Source organism: Protopterus annectens, chromosome 17.part0, assembly GCF_019279795.1.
Source record: "Protopterus annectens isolate FY-2018-M chromosome 17.part0, PAN1.0, whole genome shotgun sequence".
NCBI classification, from domain to species: Eukaryota; Metazoa; Chordata; order Ceratodontiformes; family Protopteridae; genus Protopterus; species Protopterus annectens.
Window position 1 is genome coordinate 85234700 of NC_056751.1, and position 23069 is coordinate 85257768.

At 38.5% G+C, this 23069-nt stretch overlaps 1 protein-coding gene across 1 annotated transcript in view; it reads left to right on the plus strand.

Moving 5' to 3' along the window:
• Positions 1-312: 312 nt before the first annotated feature.
• LOC122791689 (glyoxylate reductase/hydroxypyruvate reductase-like) overlaps positions 313-23069 on the plus strand; it is a 348466-nt gene continuing 325709 nt past the window's right edge. The window contains exons 1-2 of the mRNA XM_044059582.1: positions 313-486; positions 22762-22889. Coding sequence (XP_043915517.1) covers positions 401-486; positions 22762-22889 — 214 coding nt within the window. The 5' untranslated portion in view covers positions 313-400. The remainder of the gene's footprint in view (positions 487-22761; positions 22890-23069) is intronic.

Genomic DNA, 23069 nt, shown 5'->3' on the forward strand with positions numbered 1-23069 from the left:
ATGAAACTGGGGCGATGGTTGGCAAACTATGCATGCAATGAAATTAATGCAAAATGCAATTTTCATATGCACCAGCAGCTTTTCCACTGATGCTGCATGTAGAAAGGTAATGGTAATCCAAGGTAAACATCACTTGTGTAAAAGTGCACCAAGTTGCACATTCTACAAGAAAAGTTTACACCCCTTGACTCTTATCCAGTACACTGGCGCGCTTCTGTTACAGAAAATAAAATCCCTTGCTCAGTTTCAGTTTTTCATACATCTGCTGCTCAACGATTACTGCAAAAGTGGACACTCTAGTAGAAGTAGTACTATTTCCACGCCCTCTAGCAGGCAGGGCTTCTTAGCCAACTGCTTGTCTTTCTCTGCCTCAGAAACTCCAATTCATTTGGGATTGATAATGCAGGCACTTCAACGCATCATGAAGGTGTTCGTGACCCGACGTATTCCACCTGAAGGACTTGCAGTAATAAAGCAGTCCGGCGTGTGAGTAGTGTGTATACCCTGTGACAGTATACTGGAAATGGACACGCAGCAAACCAGTTCAGAAACATGCACTATGGGAATTTAGATAATAATTCCAAATATTTTTTTTTCTAGGGAATAAATGAACAGGGTGCTAGGTTTCTGCTTGTAGTAACTCGTTCAAAGTGCACTTAACGCTGATGTTCTGTTTCATAGGTCTCAAACATCTCTGATTTTGACTGAAATTTTATAGGTCTGACTTTTTTAAAACTGGGGACTGTTGGAGAAAAGGTGGTGAATTGATTTTAATAGTACTAGTCATTAGAGATTTATTTTGGTTCAGAAAATGTAGCTTAATTCACATTCTGTAATTCTCTGTCTCAATTTAATAGTGCTAATATTTTAAGTGTCCCTGATTCTGTTCTATGACCCCCTGATTACCTCTGAGAGCTATGGTCTGTTGTAGAAGTCGGTAGTGCATTTCTTAATTTGAGCGAGTTTTAAAAGTGACCGGTGCTTTTTGCATTAATTTATTAATGGGTACAGAAAGGAAGTGCGCATATTGATGATGCATGCACGGTGGGTAGGCATCTTTATTTTATGTGCTCAGTGCTGTGAATACATAACACTTGGAAAAGAGTGGCGTTGGAGGCCAAAAACAATTTTATTTGGTTTAGGACAAAATGCATTTGGAGTGTAGCCACCAAGTAATGATTACGTCCAAAGCAATTTTGAAATGTCTTGGGACTTTTTTCTGCTTGGTTCAGATATTTTTCTTTCTGAGTTCTTAAGTGAAAGAATTGACAGTAGTGGCTTTGTGCGCAGTTTCCATGGCTGCTTTTTGGCTAGCTATTAGGTGGTGGTGGGGGGCAATAATATGAGGCTGATAGCAGGGAAGTTTTAAACTGCTCTAACAAGCGTGGAACACGGAATGTCGCTTTCCTTAAAATGCACTTTATTTCACCAGCTGATCTAGTTATGCTTTAACCTGTTGAGATAGTTTATTGCCTTAACAAGCGTGAACTTCATGCTGTGCATCTATATGAACTTCAGTCAGGTGGAAATTTCAATACGTGCTGTTCTCATGTTCGTCTGCATTTAGGTGGGTTTATTGGCTGTTAATGTGGTGTTTTTCTACCTCCACTCTTATTATGCATTGTGGGGCAAAGCCGTTGATAAGAGTTAAGAAATTTGTCAATTGGCAGCTTTAGGCTGGGTGAACAGACATGCTAATGCGGGTAAATATATTCACCACAGGATGGGTGTGGTGCCTGACCTTGTCTGGATAAGGCAAGAGTTATGCAGTTAGTCTGATTTACTCTTACTCTTGACCTGTTTAGTCTTGCCTTCATTTTAGCCCACTGGCATGCACATAGCTTAAATTCTAACAGAATAGTGGAGGGTTGTTATCAGTATGGTAGCCACACTTCCTCATCCTGAGTAGCTAGCTGCTAAGCATTTGCTTTGCTGCCTGACCTTTGATTATGAATTTGTTTATTTGTGGAACTAAAGTCTTCCTTCTGGTTCAAGCATTGGAAATTATATCACTGGTCTGTAAAATAACATTTTATTGCTTTCCATGTAGATCTTCTGGTACTAGACCTCATATAATTATCACTGTGATAGGGGATCTTTAGCTTGCCTTAGTGTAGTTATTTAAAATGGTATATGTCTGGAGGAGGTTAAACATGCTCATACTTGCCCACAAACTATACACACAAACGCATAGAGTAGAGCCAGCATAATGACTACGGCCATACATTTATTCATTATACCAATTACCAGAGGAGTGCAAAGGACAGCCCTTGGAAGGGAACCAATCAGGCAAATGTAACATTTGTCTTTTGTAAAATGAAGTTGCAGCTCCAAAACTAATTTAACTCATCTGGCAGAAACCATAGCACAAACCATTAAATGGGGTCTGCCAAACCATGATGAGTGGGTCCCTGGCCTTGGCCCACAGCTTCTTGCTGCACCAAAATGTGTGCAAGGGTCCACCACACTGCTCTGGGGACCACAAGCCACTGGGGGTGGCCACAGCATGCGTGAAGAATGGAGATCAAGCTTTCTTTCCCCCCAGTCCTTGTTATAGAATTTAGCCTTCCAGGACTGTCATTCTGCCACTTTAGGGTTAGTTGTCACATCACCCACCAAACCACATCTAGTACCCTAAGCTTATCTAGAAGGATTTCTTTAACTTGCAATTTTTTATAAAAACTTTGATGTGCTTTGTTCAATTATTGCCTCTGTCCTGTCTGTTTAGTAATGCTACATTTGCTCTGGTGTTTAGGTTAGCACTAAGCTAACTGCCTATGTGGGTCGTTTTGAACCTAACTGATTTTCTTGAAAGGTGAGAATCGAACCCTGTGCTTTGTGTCTCTGAGATGAACAGCTTAACCATTATGGCAACCCCCAGTCCCCTGAATGCTGAACTACTGCTGTGCCCAACAACCTTGCAGTCTTCCAGACAAAATTGTCCACAAGGGTCACAAGGCTTTTTACTGTTTTGCTCTCTGTTTGCCTTTCAGTTTTCACCTTGCATGATATTTGCACATACTGCATTAACTTCAGCCCATATGTGCAATACTTATAATGAAATTACTTAAATTCTCCATTTTGCTGCCCTGTCATTCTCTCGTGTAATACTATAATGTTCACATACAACACCCTCCATGATTACTTTTAGCTGTTTCCATGAAGCTGTAAAATGTCCAGCTGTTAAAAGCATGCCACCTTCCAATTCGTTTTTAAGCTGCTCAACCCTTGCTTGCAAATAAATGAGTATTCAATTAAACTGAATTTCTGTTTCCCCGAAAAATGATCAAAACATAATATATAATTTCAGATATGTATGTATATATTATATGAGCCTGAGATGTAGATAATCGGTGTATATTTTATCATATCTATCGAATGCCCATGATTTCTGTGTACCCAAGTGCATTTTTTCCCTTTAACCTGTGTCCATGAAACTATCCCAGCCTTAAAGGACTGAGCTGTCAGTCTTTTTTCTGTCTAAGCTGCAGGTATTCCAAGACTGCTATAAATTAATAAGGAGATAAAGAAAGCCATCAGCCTGACGTAAGAGTGCAACATCTTGAGCCAGATGCATGTAGATAATGGTCCCTGTCTATTCATTTGTATTCCATTTCGGTACTCACTGGGGTCTATAATTGCCCTCCTGACATCATGGACCCCAGTTCACATAGTAAGTTTGCATATTGTCCCCAAAATCCTGTATGCCCAACAAAGGCCAGGAAATAATCTGTTCTGAGTAACTAAAATGTCCTCGTCTGTGCTGCATACATTCCCGGTTGCTAGAACTCGTGTGTAAGCACTGGCTCCTACAGGCACTTGAAATTGTTAGGACCTATGGGTAAACATTCATCCTCTTCTTTTTGCTCTGTTTTGGCCCACCCGATTCTATGTCACATGAAGAGTTTCACGAACGTTCGTTTGAGATGAAAAAAGCGAACATTCAGTTAAGCAAATGGTAACATCAGCAAATGTATTAAACAGGGAATGGAATTAGTTGACTAACATTGTGACTCACACACACCACAGTATGTCAAACATATCCAGGTGGGGGAGAGCTGCAGCCCCCCTCCACACTTGTATGTACCAACTCCTAGATTGCACTATAGTGTGGAAAAGGGCACATTTCCTGATGTTGGCCAACTAATTCCATTCTCTGTTTAAAAAAATTTGCTGATGTGAACATTTGTTTAAGTGAATGTTTGCTTTCGTGGAGTTGAACATTCGATTATATGATGTAGACCTGGCTCACCCATGTAGCATCTTCTGTGAGTGATCTCTTAGCTACCCTTGGTTGTCAGTCTCTTGAATATGTCCCTCTTATACGAGTTAGTGAATTAGCTCACTGTTCGCACCTTGAATATGTTGTCTGAAACTAATGCTCTGTCAGTCTGGTTAGTGCAAATACCCTTGTCAAGCAACCAACACTGCCTGCTCCCTCAGCTTATTAAACAAATTAACTGTTCCCATATTATTCACTGTAAACAATGTCTGCCTTTCAGCTTCACCTTGAATGTGTACCAACAACAGTGAAAAGAACTGTACTTTAGTAATGGGCACTCGCTTGCATCTCTCCTCTTTCACATTGGGCAGTGTTTTACAAACTAGTTCCCTTGCAAATAGCCCCTCAACAAAACCCCAATCCTATTTTAAATCCAAAAAGCTGTGACTCCAAACTGCAAATGTTTATTGTTCTAACACTGTATCATCCATCAGTGGTTGACAGTAAAGTTGTTAAATAACTGACCTCTCCTGAGGTACCTAACTATTGTATTTCTGCCTTCATTGACTTCAACGCCTACTCTCTTCTCCCTTGTACTAGACTTAACAGAGCCTATGACATTTACTTTTTCATTGTATTTATAGTTGGTGTTCTACACCACCTTGCAGGGACTTCATAGATCTGGATGAGGTAACACCACATTATAGGGAAGGGGGGGTTGCTAGCCTGGTTTAGTTTCCTCAGCCAAGCTAAGTATTACTGCTGTTGGTCCTGATAGAACAGGACTAGAAGTTCTAGCATCTTTATCATGATGGCAAGTGCGTAACTTTTATTTTCTGTTTTTTCTGATGATGTGAGACCTCAAAATGGAACCTTCAAGGAAGAGGAGGTAGGGACTGCACCGCTCTCTGAAGGGAAAGGAAGGGAGAACAGGAGAGCCTTGTTACAAAAATTAAATTTTTCAGCACTGTGTGAGACTTGGGATGGTAATATTTGGCTGGTTGGTGACAATAATGATTTGCGTTTCAGCTAGTTAGGTTAAGGGCATTAGCCACTGTACCCAAGATGAAAAGTTGTTTTTGTGGGAGCAGGAAGGATCTTTTGCTTTTATCTAGTTTTGGCATTGATTGAGAGTGCCAAGGTCAAATATATGGGGTGTAGTAGCTGCTGGTTGTGGTGCAGACATGGAAAAGCGAGAATTTGGAAAGCAGGTTGCAAGTCATGCTTTGAAAAGGTATATAGGCACTAATTCAGATGTGCCATTGCCAGTACTTCAGTGGTAAAGTAGACCCCATTTACTTTGTTTACATCTCCTGGCCAGGATAGTGATATATGCTGAAAATGGATGCTTTGTAATGTAATGCCAACATATTTGTAGTACCACTGAATTGGTGCTGCGGTAGCGCTGTCGCCTCACAGTAAGACGTCCTGTTCGATTCTCAGCTAGAGCGTCTAATGTGTGGAGACATGCGTGAATGGGCGTACCTTCATTGAAGGTTGTACGTCGGGGCCGGCAACTTGGCACGTAAAAATCTACTACCAATCATTAGCAGACGTTCCACTGTGGTGACCCCTAACCAGGAAAAGCCGAAAGACACAACTGAATTTCACCAGACAGACTTTGGGCAGTGAGTGCAATACCACTCTGAAAGTCAGAGACCGAGTCCTTGTAAAGCAGCAGCTGTCCTGATGATAGCAGTCGGTGGTATGTTTAATACACTGCAGTGTTGGACTTCCACAGCTGAAAAAATGGTGTCATTAAAAATACTGTTGTGTGTGCATGTGTAGTTAGAATGTTGAGAAATTTGAGATTATGGGTAGCTTTAGGATGCATCCCTGTGGAAGCATTTGTTTCTAGTCAACAAGTGAACAGGAATAGTAGTGCATCTTCAGGCAGTTGCAAGGCTTGCTCTTGGCTCTCAACCTCTCGGCTTCCAAAATTATAGCAGGGGACCATCAAATCGTCACAGTGGGTCAAAAGTCATAGCAGTTAAATTTTGGGTATGTGTTAATTCAGGTCTACTTCAGTAGACCGAACTTTCACTTATCCGACTTTTACAATGCAGAGAAAAGGCCTACAAACCCCATAATACTGACATCCCAGAACACCGACTTTCTGCTCCAGGTAAGTAACTGCTTGGCCACCATGTTGAACTTTGCCCCTTACCCCCCAGTGGTAGTATGATCTCGGGAGTTTGTATATTTAAGCTCCCCACATGGGTGGGTTTACTTTGCTTTGGTTTTAATTTATTTTTCAGGTTGGACAAGCGGTTACTTACCTGGAGTGGAAAGTCTGTGTTCCGGGACATTTAGTCTTATGGGGTTGTCAGCTTTTTCTTCTTGGAATTGTGAAAGTTGTTAAGTGAAAGTTTGGTCTACTGAATTAGACCTGTTAATTCTCACCCTGGTGAGTGGAGACATAATGTGTAAAACCACACTGTTGGGGGCATGATTTTATCTGTAAAATTAGGACCCTTGTAGTTCTAGTATATACAGTCGGAGCAGCGAAGTAGGAAGACTGCATTGTACATCTTTCCTGTTGTGCAGTCTGTTAGTTGCTCTGCACTAATTATTCCAGTATAATTGAGTCAGGACTCTGATAATGCAGTTAATCTGTGAGTATGTTTTTCTTCCTAATTAGGTTGAATAATTTCAATAGAAAATGCATGCTGTTTTAAAAATATTAAAAAAAAAAAAAAATCACACACTTTTTGTACTCTGTCTGTTAGTGGGCTTAGAATGCATCATTAAAAAATGAGTAAACATAAGTTACTTTGAGTAATTCACATTACATGAATGAACTGCCGGACCATAACCACAATGCATGCATGTTTATGTACAGCTATTTTAGAACAGCTTATAAATTATTGATCAAGCCCCCTATAACAGTGATACATCTGCTCAGCTTGTCAGTATTAATAAAAAAAAGCCAGTTTAAAGTGACCAATTTTAGCCATCATCTGTAAATTAGGAAATAGCAAGCTGCTAATGCAATGCATCACTTGACATTTCTGTTGACCTAGTAATCTACAACCTGCCAGTGTTTGCCCCACAATTATATGACGATGTCTGCGACAGCTGGTTGCACCGAAACCCACACACATGCATCACGGCTCTCAACTGTCCCTGATTTCACAGAATGTCCCTGATTATGCCTCCTATTGTTCTGTTCATTGTTTGTCTGATTTTTCAAGTCATTGAGGATTACTGTTGCTAAATAAGACATTTTGAGTTTGACTTCATATCCTTGAGAAAAGGCATGACAATGCAAAGCCCATTTGTTACTCAAGGAACTTTCTAAGAGTATTTAGCAATATTTAAAAAAATGTCCCTAATGTGGGCCCTTTGTCTTTTGTTATCTTGTTTTTATCCCCAATTTTTGTGCAAAGAGAGGTGAGAGATGAGGCATGCATGCACACAATTTTCATCTTTAAATGTCACAGACTGGAAGAACTGGGAGTATGGTGGAAGTGAAGCAGAGACTGGATTTGCGAGATGGGAGAGCAACCGGAATAAAATTAGCAACTCGGAAATAAATAAAATGTGAGATTACAAAGCATTAATTATATTTGTGAAACGTGACAGAAAACGAAAACCAGGAAATATTGGACTTTTTGACTTTATTAAACTTGTAGGGACTCTGTTGCCCTACTTCATGCCATTAATGTTTGACAGAACATTTAGGAGGGAGGAATAGGAAGGAAAGCGTTAACTGTAAGTAAAACAAAATCTTGTTCTTTATAGTATTGTTTTTATAATGCATGATATAATTTGCGTGCTATAAAGTAAAGTGTTTTCAGTTATTAGTGTGTAATGTGGATACTAAAGTAAACAGGTGCCCCTGTTTTTTTTTCCTCCTTGTCCATTTATAAGAACTGTAGGCACTGCAATGTAACAAGACGAAAAGTCTGGTCAAAAGAGCAGGATACAAGAAAAATTGATGTGCTTTTTTTGACCCTTGCATAGGGGAATGACTGGATTAAGCCCCTTGACTTGATCTAGTAACAAGTTTTAAGAGAAGGCAACATTGTCTATAGCAAATAAATGAGTGCTTGTAGAAGCAGCTGTGTGTCTGGTTCTCATGTCTTCATGGAGGCAATCTGATTAAGAGCAATGAAAACAGAATACTTTTTCTTTCAGTTGCTTTCTTTCAGTGACTAGGGGATTGTTTTCTGAAAGCATTCAAGCATTTCCACAGTTTGGGATAATAATAATGATAAGACCAACCAAACAGCATTTCGTAGAAGCAGGTGCTGTACCATGTGCTTACCATAGATAACCTTCCTGTTAGGTGAATCCACATTTGCGAGTGTGGCTGTCAGTGTGGGACAGCTGTTCCAATTAGGAGAGTAAAACTTCAATATTTGAAGATGAACATAGTATTGTATGTTAGTATTAAGTTAATAGGGTTTAGGGGTGTATTGGGGTGTGTTTTATTTGTTTGTTTTTGTTTGAGGACTTTTAATAAAACAAAGTTTTGTAAGATGTGCATAGGCTGAAATGGATATGACAAAAAACAACTGCATACAAAAATCAACCTGCCAAACATTAGTATGTATTTATTGACATTTGTTTACCTGGAAAGTTGGACTGGTTATGAGCCTATTTTCAGCAGAGGCATGAGGAGAAAAGCTCCGCCGTACACATTAAACAGAATTTAAAAAAATACAACGCCAAAGCATACACAGGATCGAAAAATGGCACACAGTTCCACGAGAAGAGGTTTAAATACCAAATCCAAGGATAAAATAAACTCCTCCAAAAGTGTTTAAAAGGTTTATTGCATGCACAAGTAAGCGCTTTCACCCATAGGCTTCTTCAGACTTTAACACTCCATATAAAATTAATGACTTTAAATAATAGGAGATCACTCCTGATAGGAATTTGAATTTTTGTGAGGTTTTTGAACCTATTGCTTTTAAAGCTAAACACACGCAAATATCATTACAAAATATACATAAAAGTATATGATAGTACAAACTAACTCAATAATGATGTGTTATTAAGAATGCATATGCCTAAACACATCTATACAAATATCAATTAAAAATAACTGAGAATAAATATGAAGACATATATAAAAAGTGTGTACAATAGATAAAAACCTATTGCAGTTTAAGTTTGAACAGCCTCTTCTTACGTAAAATGGGCTGTAATTGAACTCTGTCATTTAATCCAGGGGACCTATCTGCTCTACAACGAATAATCCATCTCAACTCACACTCATGTGTAAAGTTGTCAATGTCCCCTCCTCTAATACTGGAAATTATCCTTTGCATAACACAAAACTTGAAGGAATGAGATACTCCCATATGTTTAGAATGTTTAGCTAGCTAGGGCATTATGTTCTGAGCCTAAACGTATATGATAAACATGTTCTCTGACACGTTCTCTTAGTTGCCTGCTGGTTTTCCCAATGTAGAATGCTGTGCAGGAGGTGCATCTAGCAAGATAAACAACATGGGTACTCAAACAATTAGTTTCAGTATGAAACAAAAACTTACGTATAGTGACAGGGTGTATAAAACTCTTATCAGTGTCTATATATTGACACTGGTTACAGTTGTTACAAGGTATGGTATTATGCACACAATCATCAGATATAACATTGTTAGTCACAGGATAGCGGCACAACATACGTTTCAAATTTTGCTTGTTCTTAAAAACAAATTTAGGTCGAGGTCCTACTACATTGCTAACATCCCTGTCAAGTAGGACAGTATACCAATGTTCTTCAATAATTTCTCTAACTTGCCCTATGCCCTTTGTAAAATACATCGGTATCCTCATTTCACATGATTTTATAATATTGTTAACATGGTGATCATCATTCCACTCAGAAAAATAAGGACGTGCCCTCGAGTTCCTGAGTTCATTCACTTCAACTACAGTCCTATCAATATCAATTTCAGTATAACACCTCTCAGTTAACCTATTCTTAAGCTCAGATAATTCCTGTAGATAGCCTTCATACATTGGATTCAGTCTTGATGCTCTCACCATCTGACCTTTCACAACATTGTCAAAAACATACTTGGGGTGCATGCTATGTCTGTGTAACAGGGTATTCTTGTAGCAAACTTTCCTGTGAACCGAAGTGTTTAACAACCCGCTGCTAAGTCTGATTATGTTAACATCCAAAAAAGATATATCTGTCAAAGAAAAACAAACAGAAAACCTGAGAAACCCAGTCAAACTGTTCATAACATGAACAAATTCCAAAAGACTGGTTTCATCACCCTTCCAAATCAGGAAGAGGTCATCTACAAATCTCCTGTAAAATCTAACGTATTGCTTGAAAAGTGTCCAAAGGAAACGGTAATTCTTCTTCCCAATCTGCCATTACAATATTGGCATAGCTATTGGCACAAGGAGTGCCCATAGCTACGCCATCTTTCTGTAAATAGATGTTATCATCAAAAAAGTACTGTTTCCAAAAACAGTGCAAGAAGATCTATGGTCACATCATCCAAATCTGACTTGGTCTTTAAATAATGTAGCACTCTTAAGTACACCTAAATCATTAGGTATGACGGTGAACAGGCTGGTAACATCTAAAGTAACAAGGATGCAATGATCATGATCATTCAAAGTCCTGGTGTAGTCATACAAATCCAAAAGAAAATGTTTACTGTCTTTCAAAATAAAATGACTAAAATCAACTATAGGCCTAAGATGGTGTTCTAAAAATACAGAAAAAGGTTCAGTAAGCCATTACTGCCCAGCAACTATGGGTCGCATGGGCGGCTTATTCAAGGACTTATGAACCTTCGGTAAACCCTGTATCACTGGTATCAATGGATTACACACCTTCAAATATTTAAACAGGGTCCAATTAATATTATGGCTCTTGACCAAGTCATCTAACATGTCATATACTCGAAAAACTTTACTACTTACTTCGTCCATGTCAATTCTCTCATAAAATAATTCATCACTTAACATACTCTTCATGCTTTCAAAATAATCCGTACGATCCATTGCAACAACAGGGCCACCCTTATCAGCTGGCCTAATAATGATGGATAGATCATTCCTTAAATCAGAGAGTGCTTCTCTCTGATGGAAAGTCAGATTGTGTCTCCAACCTCTAATCTTCTGACGGTGTCCTTCATTATGATGCCTGTATAGATCATTCTCTACCAATTTAGAGAAAGTATCCAATAAGGGGTGTGACAACGGTGTATAGACACTATTGGAACGAAACGTAGCTGATTGTGTTCCTGTATGATTTCTCTCATTACTACCAAACTCCAGTTTTAATTGAACAAACATTCTAACATCTAATATAGAATCCGTTACATCACTATTACAAGTCGATATAAAACTTAATCCCTTGTTAATAACCTGCTCCTCGTATGTACTTAGTAATCTTTGTGAAAGATTTATCACTTATGACCCTCTGACCTCTCCCACATTTTCTTTAGAGTGGGGCCTGAGTGATCTCCCCCTGACACTTTCCGTTTGTGCCTCCCCCTACTCAAAGATCTCCGTCTCCCTATACGTTGGGGGATGGCTATCGGGAAAGGAGCCTGAGCATTGATTCTTCCACCATTGACATGGGTGGTTGCAGGTTTATCATTATTAACTTTCCTTCTCACTACAGGTTCATTATTCGAACCATCCAATCTGACATTAGTACCAGACAATTCAATATCATGATGCATATCAGTATTAACTTTTACATTTTTCAAGGTGTTCCGCATTTACTGTAGGCACTCCTTCATTATTAACATTCACATTAGTCTCATCATTAGTATTCACATTCACCTCATTTAAAATTGGTGCGTTTAAATTAGAGCGTACATTACTAACATTATTCTTATTTAAAACACTCGAACCAACATTAGAAACCATTTCATTATTTGTCACTTCTGTATTATTTCCATTCTGTCTAGGCCAAGTGAAGACCTGGCCGAGTTTAAAGTCTCTAACGTCTCTCAGCAATTTATTCCTTTTTTGCTCCAAGAGGCATTTTTCAAATAGTAAAACATTATCCAGTAACCTGTCCAAGCCTGTCTCTGCTTTAGACAAGGAATATTTAGTGGTAATTAAATTAAATTGTTCATTAACCTTACTTCGTAAAATGTCCTCTTCAGACTGATGAAATTCATTTAGTAATTTCATATAATTGAAACTTAAGTTCAAGGTTGAGCTGCTGCCACTTGAACAGGAGCTCCGGATAAGAGTTACCTGAGGTCGGCATCTTCAACACGCGCAACCCACGCAGAACAATACGCTTCTGGATATAGGCTTCAAAATGTTGTCATTGCAACTGGAGTCTCTCCAGTTTTAGAAAATCAACTTCCAACCTATTCAGGTCTGCGCCAAGTTCAGCTATAATCCCATCACTATCAGATTCAGGTTCACGCTCTAAATCAGGTTCATAGCACAATAGTAAGTTCTCCACTCCAGCTAAACAGTCCTGAAAACGGACTGACTTCCGGTTAAACGTAACAGGCTCCTGTAATGTATAAGGTAACTCAATGCTGCTGTTCACGCTAACTGCCATCCTCCCTTTGCGGTAAACAGAAAACAAGTAATCCAATAACAAAAATGAAACCAGCAAAGGGATAAACGTTCCTGTGCTCAAAATAGTATATAATGGAAAAATACAACGCCAAAGCATACACAGGAGCGAAAAATGGCACACAGTTCCACGAGAAGAGGTTTAAATACCTTTTAAATACCAAATCCAAGGATAAAATAAACTCCTCCAAAAGTGTTTAAAAGGTTTATTGCATGCACAAGTAAGCGCTTTCACCCGTAGGCTTCTTCAGACTTTAACACTCCATATAAAATTAATGACTTTAAATAATAGGAGATCACTGCTGATAGGAATTTGAATTTTTGTGAGGTTTTTGAACCTATCGCTTTTAAAGCTAAACACACGCAAATATCATTAAAAAATATACATAAAAGTATATGATAGTACAAACTAACTCAATAATGATGTGTTATTAAGAATGCATATGCCTAAACACATCTATACAAATATCAATTAAAAATACACTGAGAATAAATATGAAAACATATATAAAAAGTGTATACAATAGATAAAAACCTATTGCAGTTTAGGTTTGAACAGCCTCTTCTTACGTAAAATGGGCTGTAATTGAACTCTGTCATTTAATCCAGGGGACCTATCTGCTCTACAACGAATAATCCATCTCAACTCACACTCCTGTGTAAAGTTGTCAATGTCCCCTCCTCTAATACTGGAAATTATCCTTTGCATAACACAAAACTTGAAGGAATGAGACACTCCCATATGTTTAAAATGTGTATTTTTAATTGATATTTGTATAGATGTGTTTAGGCATATGCATTCTTAATAACACATCATTATTGAGTTAGTTTGTACTATCATATACTTTTATGTATATTTTTTAATGATATTTGCTTGTGTTTAGCTTTAAAAGCGATAGGTTCAAAAACCTCACAAAAATTCAAATTCCTATCAGGAGTGATCTCCTATTATTTAAAGTCATTACTTTTATATGGAGTGTTAAAGTCTGAAGAAGCCTATGGGTGAAAGCGCTTACTTGTGCATGCAATAAACCTTTTAAACACTTTTGGAGGAGTTTATTTTATCCTTGGATTTGGTATTTAAACCTCTTCTCGTGGAACTGTGTGCCATTTTTCGCTCCTGTGTATGCTTTGGCGTTGTATTTTTCTATTCTATACTATTTTTAGCACAGGAACGTTTATCCCTTTGCTGGTTTCATTTTTGTTATTAGAATTTAAAAAAAAAATCAAACAATGGTTACAAATATTAAGACAATAACAAAGTAGTTGACCCTACATTATATACAAGATAGAAGAGAGTTCCTAATATGCATGTTTAATAATGATGCATGAAAAATATATAACAGATTAAGTAATAAGTTGCAAAAGCCATATACTCTTTCTGGCAGAACTAGGTAGTAAATTTCGGTCATACATTCTGGGATAGATAAAGGTTAGTTTAAGAATAAAGAAAGGACATTAGAAGGTTAAGGAGTTAGAGAGGTGAGGCTAGAAAGTAGGTAATGCAGGAAGGGAAATAGTCTATATCAAGAGAAAGTCTATTAAGAATGAGGAGGGAATAGAAAAGAGTACCAAGATGGCAAGGAGCATGGGCAGATCCAATTATAGTAGTGGGTTAAGAGTCTGCTTCTGGATGTGTTATTTCATGATTTGGCAACACAGTGAGAGTACAGACTAACCCTGTTAGATCTTTGAGGTTTGTAGATACTTGAGAGAGGAGCGTAGGTCATGAGATGGAATATAGTGTTGAAGTAGTGATGATGTAGTTTGCAAAAATGAGGAGTTGTACAGTATTTTATGGGTTAATGTTAGCTGATTTAAATGTGAGAAGGTGGGGTAGTTCGAGCCAATTTAGGAACTTGGAGCAGAGCAGTGGTGAGAGTAGTGAGTCTGTCCTGTGGCAAACTAAGCTATATTATTATAACATTGACTAAGTTTTGCTTTGAGGGAAGAGTGAAGATTGGTTAGAATAGGTGTAGTATATAGATGGAAGGGTAAGAGGTGGTGGCAAGGATTACTCTTGTGGAGTTAGAGATGACTTTCTTAGCTCTTCACATCATGCCCAGTTTTTGATTCCTATGTTGTTGCTGATATGTAGGTTAGACTTAAGATTGTTGTCAATAGTGACTCCCTGACAGTTTTGTATGTGAAACCACATAGATTGAGGTATTGTTCAGAGAAGTAATAGCAAAGTTAGAGGTATCTGGAGAAAATTTGTTTTGGTAAAAATGGACGTATAGTTTTTTAAAGTAGTAAATGGTTGTTGGTGAGCCAAGACTCAATGGGGCTGGATGCTTGTTGAGTTAAACTCTAGATGAGGGAGTCTTGGCAGAGCACATTAATATAGAGTCGTCAGCATATTGAGTTAGGGTGGCTTGTTTGGTGGCAGTATTAAGATGGTTAATAAAAATGCTGAAGTGGATCTAGTATTGAGCCTTGGGGTACCCCAATGCTAACAGGTAAGTAAGGAGAGAAGTTGGTTCTATTTGACAGATTGACACCTGTTACTGAGATAGCTAGTGAACCATTGTAAGGATGTTTTGATTAAGCCCAGAAGAGATGGTTGGGATAAGAGTTGGGGGTGGGAGACAGTATCTGAGGCTTTGAATAGATCTAAGAACAGAGTAGAGAAAGTTTCCTGAGTCACATGCATAGACAGTGTCAGTAAAGGATAGTAGAGCAGTGATAGTGCTGTGTGCTGGTCTGAATCATGTTGGGTGGGAGAAAGAAGATTGTCAAGTAGGTACTGAAGAAGTTGTTTATGGATAATTTCTTTTCTAGAATTTTTGATAGTGGTGAAAGAATAGCAATTGGCCTATAGTCAGATTTATGTGGAGGTGCCACCTTTGTGCAGAGGATGAATGATGGATTTTTTTCCACAGGGAGGGGACGTAAGCCTCCTTGATGGATCTATTCATGATTATTGAGACTGGGTAGGCAGTTGAGTTAGTAGCCATGGTTAGGAAGATTGTCTGCAGAGGAGGAACATGGCTTGAACTTGCACAGGAGGGATTTGATGAAGGAAGTAGGAACTGGTTGAAGGGAAATGCAGAGTGACAGGTAATAGGAGGTTGAGAGATGGTAGAGGGAATTTTGTTAGTGATTTGAAGCTGTGCTATCAATGAGAATGAGAGATGGTAGAGGGCATTTGTTAGTGATTGAAGTAAGAGTTGCATTGAGTTGCCTTGAGTTGCCATGTCAGGGGAGGTGCTATCACAGGAGGGTTGGGGGAAGGACCGATTTCCTCTGTTTAGGATTTTTATGATGGTGTGCCAGAAGATTTTGGACATGATTTGTGCTGATTTTCCGGATTTGCATAGAATTGTGTTTTGACTAAATTAACCTGTTTCTTTACAAGGTTATGCAGTGCTTTGAAATGGTATAAATTATTATGGTATCTTATCTTGTAGGTAAGTTGTCCCAAGCCTTTCCTGTTTTTTTTTTTTTGCATGAGTGATCTGGTATAGACAGAAAGACGAGGAGTATAGCTGTTTTTGACTCTTCCTTCTGATGGAAGCTAAACTGTCTAAAGTGTTTAGGAATGTAGAATTAAATTGTTGAACTGCATGATCCTAGTGGTAAGTATTTAAGGAAGGACCAATTGTTGGGGTTTACTAAATTTGTAAAGGCCTCCTCATCAAAGTTGGATAGGTTTTGTACTGTCTTGTAGGTGTGTTGTCTATATGAATGCGAAATAAGTCTAGTTGTACAGATGGGGTGGTGATCACTAATAGAGGCTGGAAGTGCTTTAGATTGAGGGAAATTGTTAGGATGGGAGACCGAAATCCAGTCCATTATTCAGCCGTTTTGTTATGCAGAACTGGTAAAAGTTGGGTGAGTAATTTAGTTGAGAAAATCCAAATAGGTTTATGCTACCTGTAGAAAATTGTAAGTTAAATTTCTGCCAGTCAATGTTGACATCACCTAATGTTACTGCTTCCAGAGAGAGATTTTTTTGATACCCAAGATAGGATACTTTCCAGAGTTGTTGTTTGCTGGGAGTATGTATAAATCTATAATGCAAAGACTTTATTATTGTTCTTAATTTAAGGTAGGCGATCAGTAGTTCTCAAAATAAGGTATGGGTTGGTTGTGATGGGTTAAGGAAATAGAAATAGGATATATTACTGTAGCACCACCTGCTTTTCTTTTAAGTAGGTCAGCTTTGAGCATATTAGAGCCTGGAGGAAGTACTTTTGGTATCCTTTGTGTGTTTTAGCCCGGGTTTCAGTGATTACTAGTACAGTGGATATAAAGTTTACACACCCCTGTTAAAATGCCATATTTTTGTGATGTAAAAAAATGAGACCACAATAAATCATTTCAAAACTTTTCCCACCTTTAATGTAAGCTATAACCTGTACAATTTAATTGAAAAACAAATCTGTTAGGGGAAAAATATAAAAACTAAAAAAACATACAATTAAATTGGTTGCATAAGTGTGCACATCCATAAATTAATACTTTGTTGAAGCACCTTTTGATTTAATTTAAAACATTCAGTCTTCCTGGGAAGGAGTCCTATCAGCATGGCACATCTTGACTTGGCAATATTTGTCCACTCTTCCTTGCAAAAGTGGTCCAAATCTGACAGATTGTGAGGGCATTTCTTATGCACAGCCCTCTCTTGGTCACCCCACAGATTTTATATTGGATTTAGGTCTGGGCTCTGGCTGGGCCATTCCAAAACTTTAATTTTCTTCTGGTGAAGCCATTCTTTTGTTGTTTTGGATGTATGCTTGGGGTCATTGTCGTGCTGGTAGGTGAAATTCATCAGCTTTCTAGCAGACACCTGAAGGTTTTGGGCCAAAAGTGACTGGTACTTGGAACTGTTCATAATTGCCTTTACCTTGACTGAAGCCCCAGTTCCAGCTGAAGAAAAACAGCCCCAAGGCATGATACTGCCACCACCATGCTTCACCGTGGGGATGGTGTTCTTTTGGTGATAGGAAGTGTTGTTTTTGCTCCAAACGTACCTTTTGGAGTTGTGGCCAAAAAGTTCAACCTTGGTCTCATCAGACCATAACACATTTTCCAACATGCTTTTGGGAGACTTGATATATATTTTTTTGCAAATGTAGCCAGGCCTGGATGTTTTTCTGTGTAACAAAAGGCTTCCATCTTGCAACCCTACCCCATAGCCCAGACATATGGTGAATATGGGAGATTGTTGTCACATGCAGTACACAACCAGTATTTGCCAGAAATTCATGCAGTACACAACCAGTATTTGCCAGAAATTCCTGCAGCTCCTTCAGTATTGCTGTAGGTCTCTTGGCAGCCTCCCTGACCAGTTTTCATCTCGTCTTTTCATCAGTTTTGGAGGGACGTCCAGTTCTTTGTAATGTCACTGTTGTCCCATATTTTCTCCACTTTTTGATGACTGTCTTCACTGTGTTCCATGGTATATCCAACACTGTGGAAGTTTTTTTTGTATCCTTCTCCTGCCTGATACCTTTCAAAGATGAGATCCCTTTGATGTTTTGTAAGCTCTCTGCGAACCATGCCTTTTGTTGTAGCAGGCAACTGAATAAATGTCTGGAAAGTCTTAACTAGGACAGCTGAACTTTATTTGGGGTTAATCACAGTCTCTCTAATTGATGGCAGGTGTGTACCCAAGAAGACTGAATGCTGTAATTAAATAAAAAGGTGCTTCAACAACAAAGTATTAGTTTCAGGGTGTGCACACTTTTATGCACACTTAACTAGCTTATTGTAAGTTTATTTTTTATATTTTTCCCCTAACAGATTTGTTTTTCAATTGAATTGTACAGGTTATAGGTCGCATTAAAGGTGGGAAAAGTTTTGAAATTATTTATTGTGGTCTCATTTTTTTTATATTAGAAAAACCTGTCCGGGGTGTGTAAACTTTTTATATCCACTGTATGTCGGGAGATTGTGCAGTCATCAAAGCATGCGACTCAGAAATTTTGTTGCACATGCTAAGTGTGTTTACTTGAGTTAAATTTAAGCATATTTTGTGTACCTGGAATATGGGTTGATGATGTGGATATATGGGTTGATGATGTGGATTGTGAGATGTTGGGACCAGGGTTAGAGTGGATATCGCCACAGAGCTGGAGGAATTTCAAGATTGTATAGTAAAGGTAGGATTTAATTTTGGTTAAATTCAGTAAGTGAAATGTTAACAGGTGTAGCTGTGTCTGAAACAGTTTGGGTTTAAAGAACGATCTACTTTCCATGTGAAAGTGATGAGTGGTGATTAGTAGGATGTAGTGATTTGTTTTGGTATAAGAAGCAATGTCTGTAGGAGAGCTTAGAATAGGTTGGATAGGGCCAGGTATGATGATAGTGAAGAGCGGGAGAAGAGTATTAGTGATAGGAGAGTAAGGAGAGGGAGAAGAGTATTAGTGATAGGAGAGTAAGGAGAATCATTTTACATTAACTCTGTCTAATAATCCCTAATCAGACAAACTACTTAAGTGGATAATTTGAGGAGAGTAGTAAAGTTTGCAGAAATGAAGGAAGGAGAGTTGTATGTAGATAGGGTGCTAGTGTGATATTAATAGGAATATGTTGAGAGATGGAGTGCATGGATAAGGAGGGTGGAGCTAACAGAGGAAGGGGATGATGGATTGGAGCTGGCAGAGGAAGTGGTGTGGATATGTTTAAATGTAGAGGTAGTGGGTGTGGGAGGGATTGGGGGAAGGTTAGGGGAGTGAAATGAGCTCAGAGGGAGAACTAAGCGGGATGACACTCCAGAGAACAAGAACCAGCAGGTAACTACTCTGTCAGTGAGACTGCAGCAAATCTATTTAAGATGCTGGTTATAGGGTCCATTAAGTATAGGGTGCAAAGTAGTAATGTATATAAGGGTACATTTACGGTTTATAAAGAATATTGGCTTAAGGGCATTTGGTGGTGCTCCTTAACTGCTGCAGGTACAATCCCTAATTTAAAATAACATGGGAGTGGGAAGGGGGTGTGTACACTACACAGATTTGCAAGTGTAACAAACACATTATAACAAACGCAGCTATTCAATGCAGATAACTTTGTATATTGAAAAGCCAATTAAAGGGAAAAACATTTATACATATTTTCTTATTTATAAAGTGTTTTGGCAAGTTTGCAGTGAGCTTGCAGGTGATTTTTGTAGTTTAAGTCCTGAGTGTTTAAAATCATCCAGGGGAGTGCCTTGTAGTTTAGAGATGGGGGGTGTAGCAGGGTTATTTAGTGTACACACTCCCAGGAAAAGACTGATGGGGAGACCGGAGTTTAGAGACCACAGTGAAAGTCAGCTTTCAGCAGGGAGGTGGAGACTGGAATTTGATTTGCAGCAGTGAAGATGTATCTGGGGGGTCTACTTTAAAACATTGAAATATATCACTTACTTGAAATTCATAAGGTCGAGATGAAGACAGCAAAACCTCAGAAAGCCCAACTCTTGGAATGTCGCAAAGCCCCCCCCCCAAATTGGTGGGTTTAGTTTACTTCTGTTCATATAGTAGTCATTGGTGGCCTACTGGTTAGTTTCCTGGAGTGAAATTTTGACAATCCGGGAGTTTGGCATTCTGAAGTTTTAGTGTTGTCTCAATGATTTGAAAGTCGACGTTCTGGTAGGTCAACATTTTTTAAAGCAAACCCATCTGGGGGGCCCAGAAGGGATAATATAACAAGGGAGGGTAGATTTTTGAAGAAATTTATGAAAATATTTGGCATGGAAGATGTGAATTTAGTAGTAGGAGTTTGGAGTGAATTTATGCAGGGTAATTAAATAAAAATGAGACACTGGCACTTTCTCACCTATCTGTTTGAAAAGAGAGGAATTTAAGGAAGGGATAGTGGAAATTATTAGGGAGTTATTGGAGAAGATAAGATAGATATTTCTTCTGAAAATATAGCTAGGAATGGGATAAAATTAAAGTGGAGTTTAAAAATAAGGTGGAAATAGAGATATGATTAAGAAGTGAGAATTATTATTTAGAGGGGCTGACAAAGGTTAAAGTATTGTAGCATAGGATGAATCTTGCAGAACAAGAGTAGCAGCAATTGAAGATTGCAATGCTAAACATAAAATCAAGTATTACCTGGATAATGTGTATGAGTTTAGAAAGATTGCTACTCCACAGCACAAAAACTTTTAGCACAATGACTTGGTCAACAGAAAGTAGAAAGGGTTGTCGCCAAGCTTAGTGAGCCTATAACAAGGAAGATATCCTGTAGAGGTAATAGAAATATATTTTGAAAATTTTTAGAAAGTCCATATAAAACCGCGAAATATGGAAATAAAGTTACAAATGAAAATGTTTATGGCAGAACTAAATACGCCAAGGTTAGAGGAAGATGAGGCTCAATTACTAACAGTTAGGATAAGAGGAGATGAGATCAAAATGGTGACGCATAACCGGTCCACAGGAAGAGATGGTAGTTGGTTTATACTTTGATTTCCATTTTCTATTATTAGAAGTAGTGAATATAACAGAAACTCACGAAGTAGGATCCTTAGAAAAGGGTCGGAGCAAATTACATAGAAAAGAAATGGAAATAGCGGGAACAATACATTCAGATGAGGAATGAGGTTTAAAAGAAGACAGGATTTGAATGACCTATGTAATGTTTGGCTGACAGTGACTGGCTAGATTTTATAAGTGATTATATAATTTTTGCAACTAAAATTATGTCACTATGGTTTGTTTTCATTTGTATAAATGTATGGTTGCCTTTGTCATAAGTGATGATGATTTAATTAAGGCGTTTCTTGTTTAATAAATCATCTTCTTTCGGCTTTTCCCGGTTAGGGGTCACCACAGCAGAACTCCGGTCCGCTAATGATTGGCAGTAGCTTTTTATGGTACAGAGGTGCCAGCTCGACGCCCAACCTTTAATGATAGTGCACCCATTCACTCATGTCTTTTGAACGCCACTCGACCGCGGGGAGGACATGCAGACTCACAGAAAGTGCTCCAGCCGAGAATCGAACGGGAGAATCTCTTGCTGTGAGGCGACAATGCTACCGCTGCACCACCGCGGCTTGTGGAGGAATATACAGTTTAGGCTGTTTAGCCCTGTATTTTTGGCTTTATACATTATGAAAAGGGAGTATTGGCCTTCTCCAGAGATAGCAGCTTGATATTCACACACACTGCTTCCTCATGGAAAAGGATTAACATAATTAATCCTAGACTAAATTGTCGGATATGTAAACAAGCCAAGAGTGGTCACGAAGTCTGCAAAGTGTTTGTCCTCCATTGAAATGCGTAGCTTACTAGTCCACCCTTCTGAATGCTAGCTTGCACAGTATTGAGGAGCATTTTAATGCTCCTGCACTGCTAATTTGGTGTAAACTACCATTTAAATGTGAATGTTTCAAGTCTTGTTTACACTTGACATTGTGTAGTCTAACTTGCAGGGGCTTAGTGATGTGTGTCTAGATCTCAGTTGTTAAATGATGGGGTGTAGTGATGTTTGTCTAGGTCTGGCTGCATTTTTTTTCTTTTTTTTTTTAAGACTTCAGTTGTTAAATGAAGTGGGTGTGACGAGTTTGACATATGGATATTGATAGAAGCAGGTGAGGATTAATGTATTAGCATTTAGGTAATATATAATACAATCTTTTGGCGACAGAAGTGTCTTTGTAGCAGGGGCAAACTCTGAGGCAGCATTCCAAGAAAGCACACTGGAGAGCAGTTATAACAAACCCCCAAGATGGCAGTACAGATATGAACTTTAACTGTACCCTGCCTTACAAATGGAGTCCATTCCTTTCCATTTATTAAAACTCAGAATGTTTGGAGAAATTTAGAGGTGGGATGCCCATGTGATTAGTGATTTCAGGAGTCCCAGCTGATATTTCCCCAAAGCAAATAAATGCAATTATAAACCAGCAATGCAGCCCCAAAACTTTGCAGACTGGCATTTCTTGTGATGTAGTAAGTTGTCTGGCCGATTTATAACTTGCCATTTGAATAGGTGTTTGTGCATGATATGATTCTAAAGTACTTGCAGTATTACTTCATGACAGATTCTGTTCCTTTCCTGTTTAACAGCACCCTTGAACTTTGGGACTCAGATGAACCAGTACCACGAGCTGAACTGCTGAAAGGCATTTCTGGCGCTTATGGAGTAGTCTGTCTTCTAAGTGACAAAATAGATGCAGAAGTCCTAGATGCAGCAGGTGTGTATATCTTTCTGTGTAGTAGACAGAAGTAAATAGTCCTTTGTATTTTATCTCTGCCAAAATATGAAGGGCTACTTCAAATTGTGATATTGAAGCAGCTACCACCAGTAAGTTCTACATTATACATGTATAGACATGTATGTGTTTAAAAGTCAGCACTGTCAGTTGAATAATAGC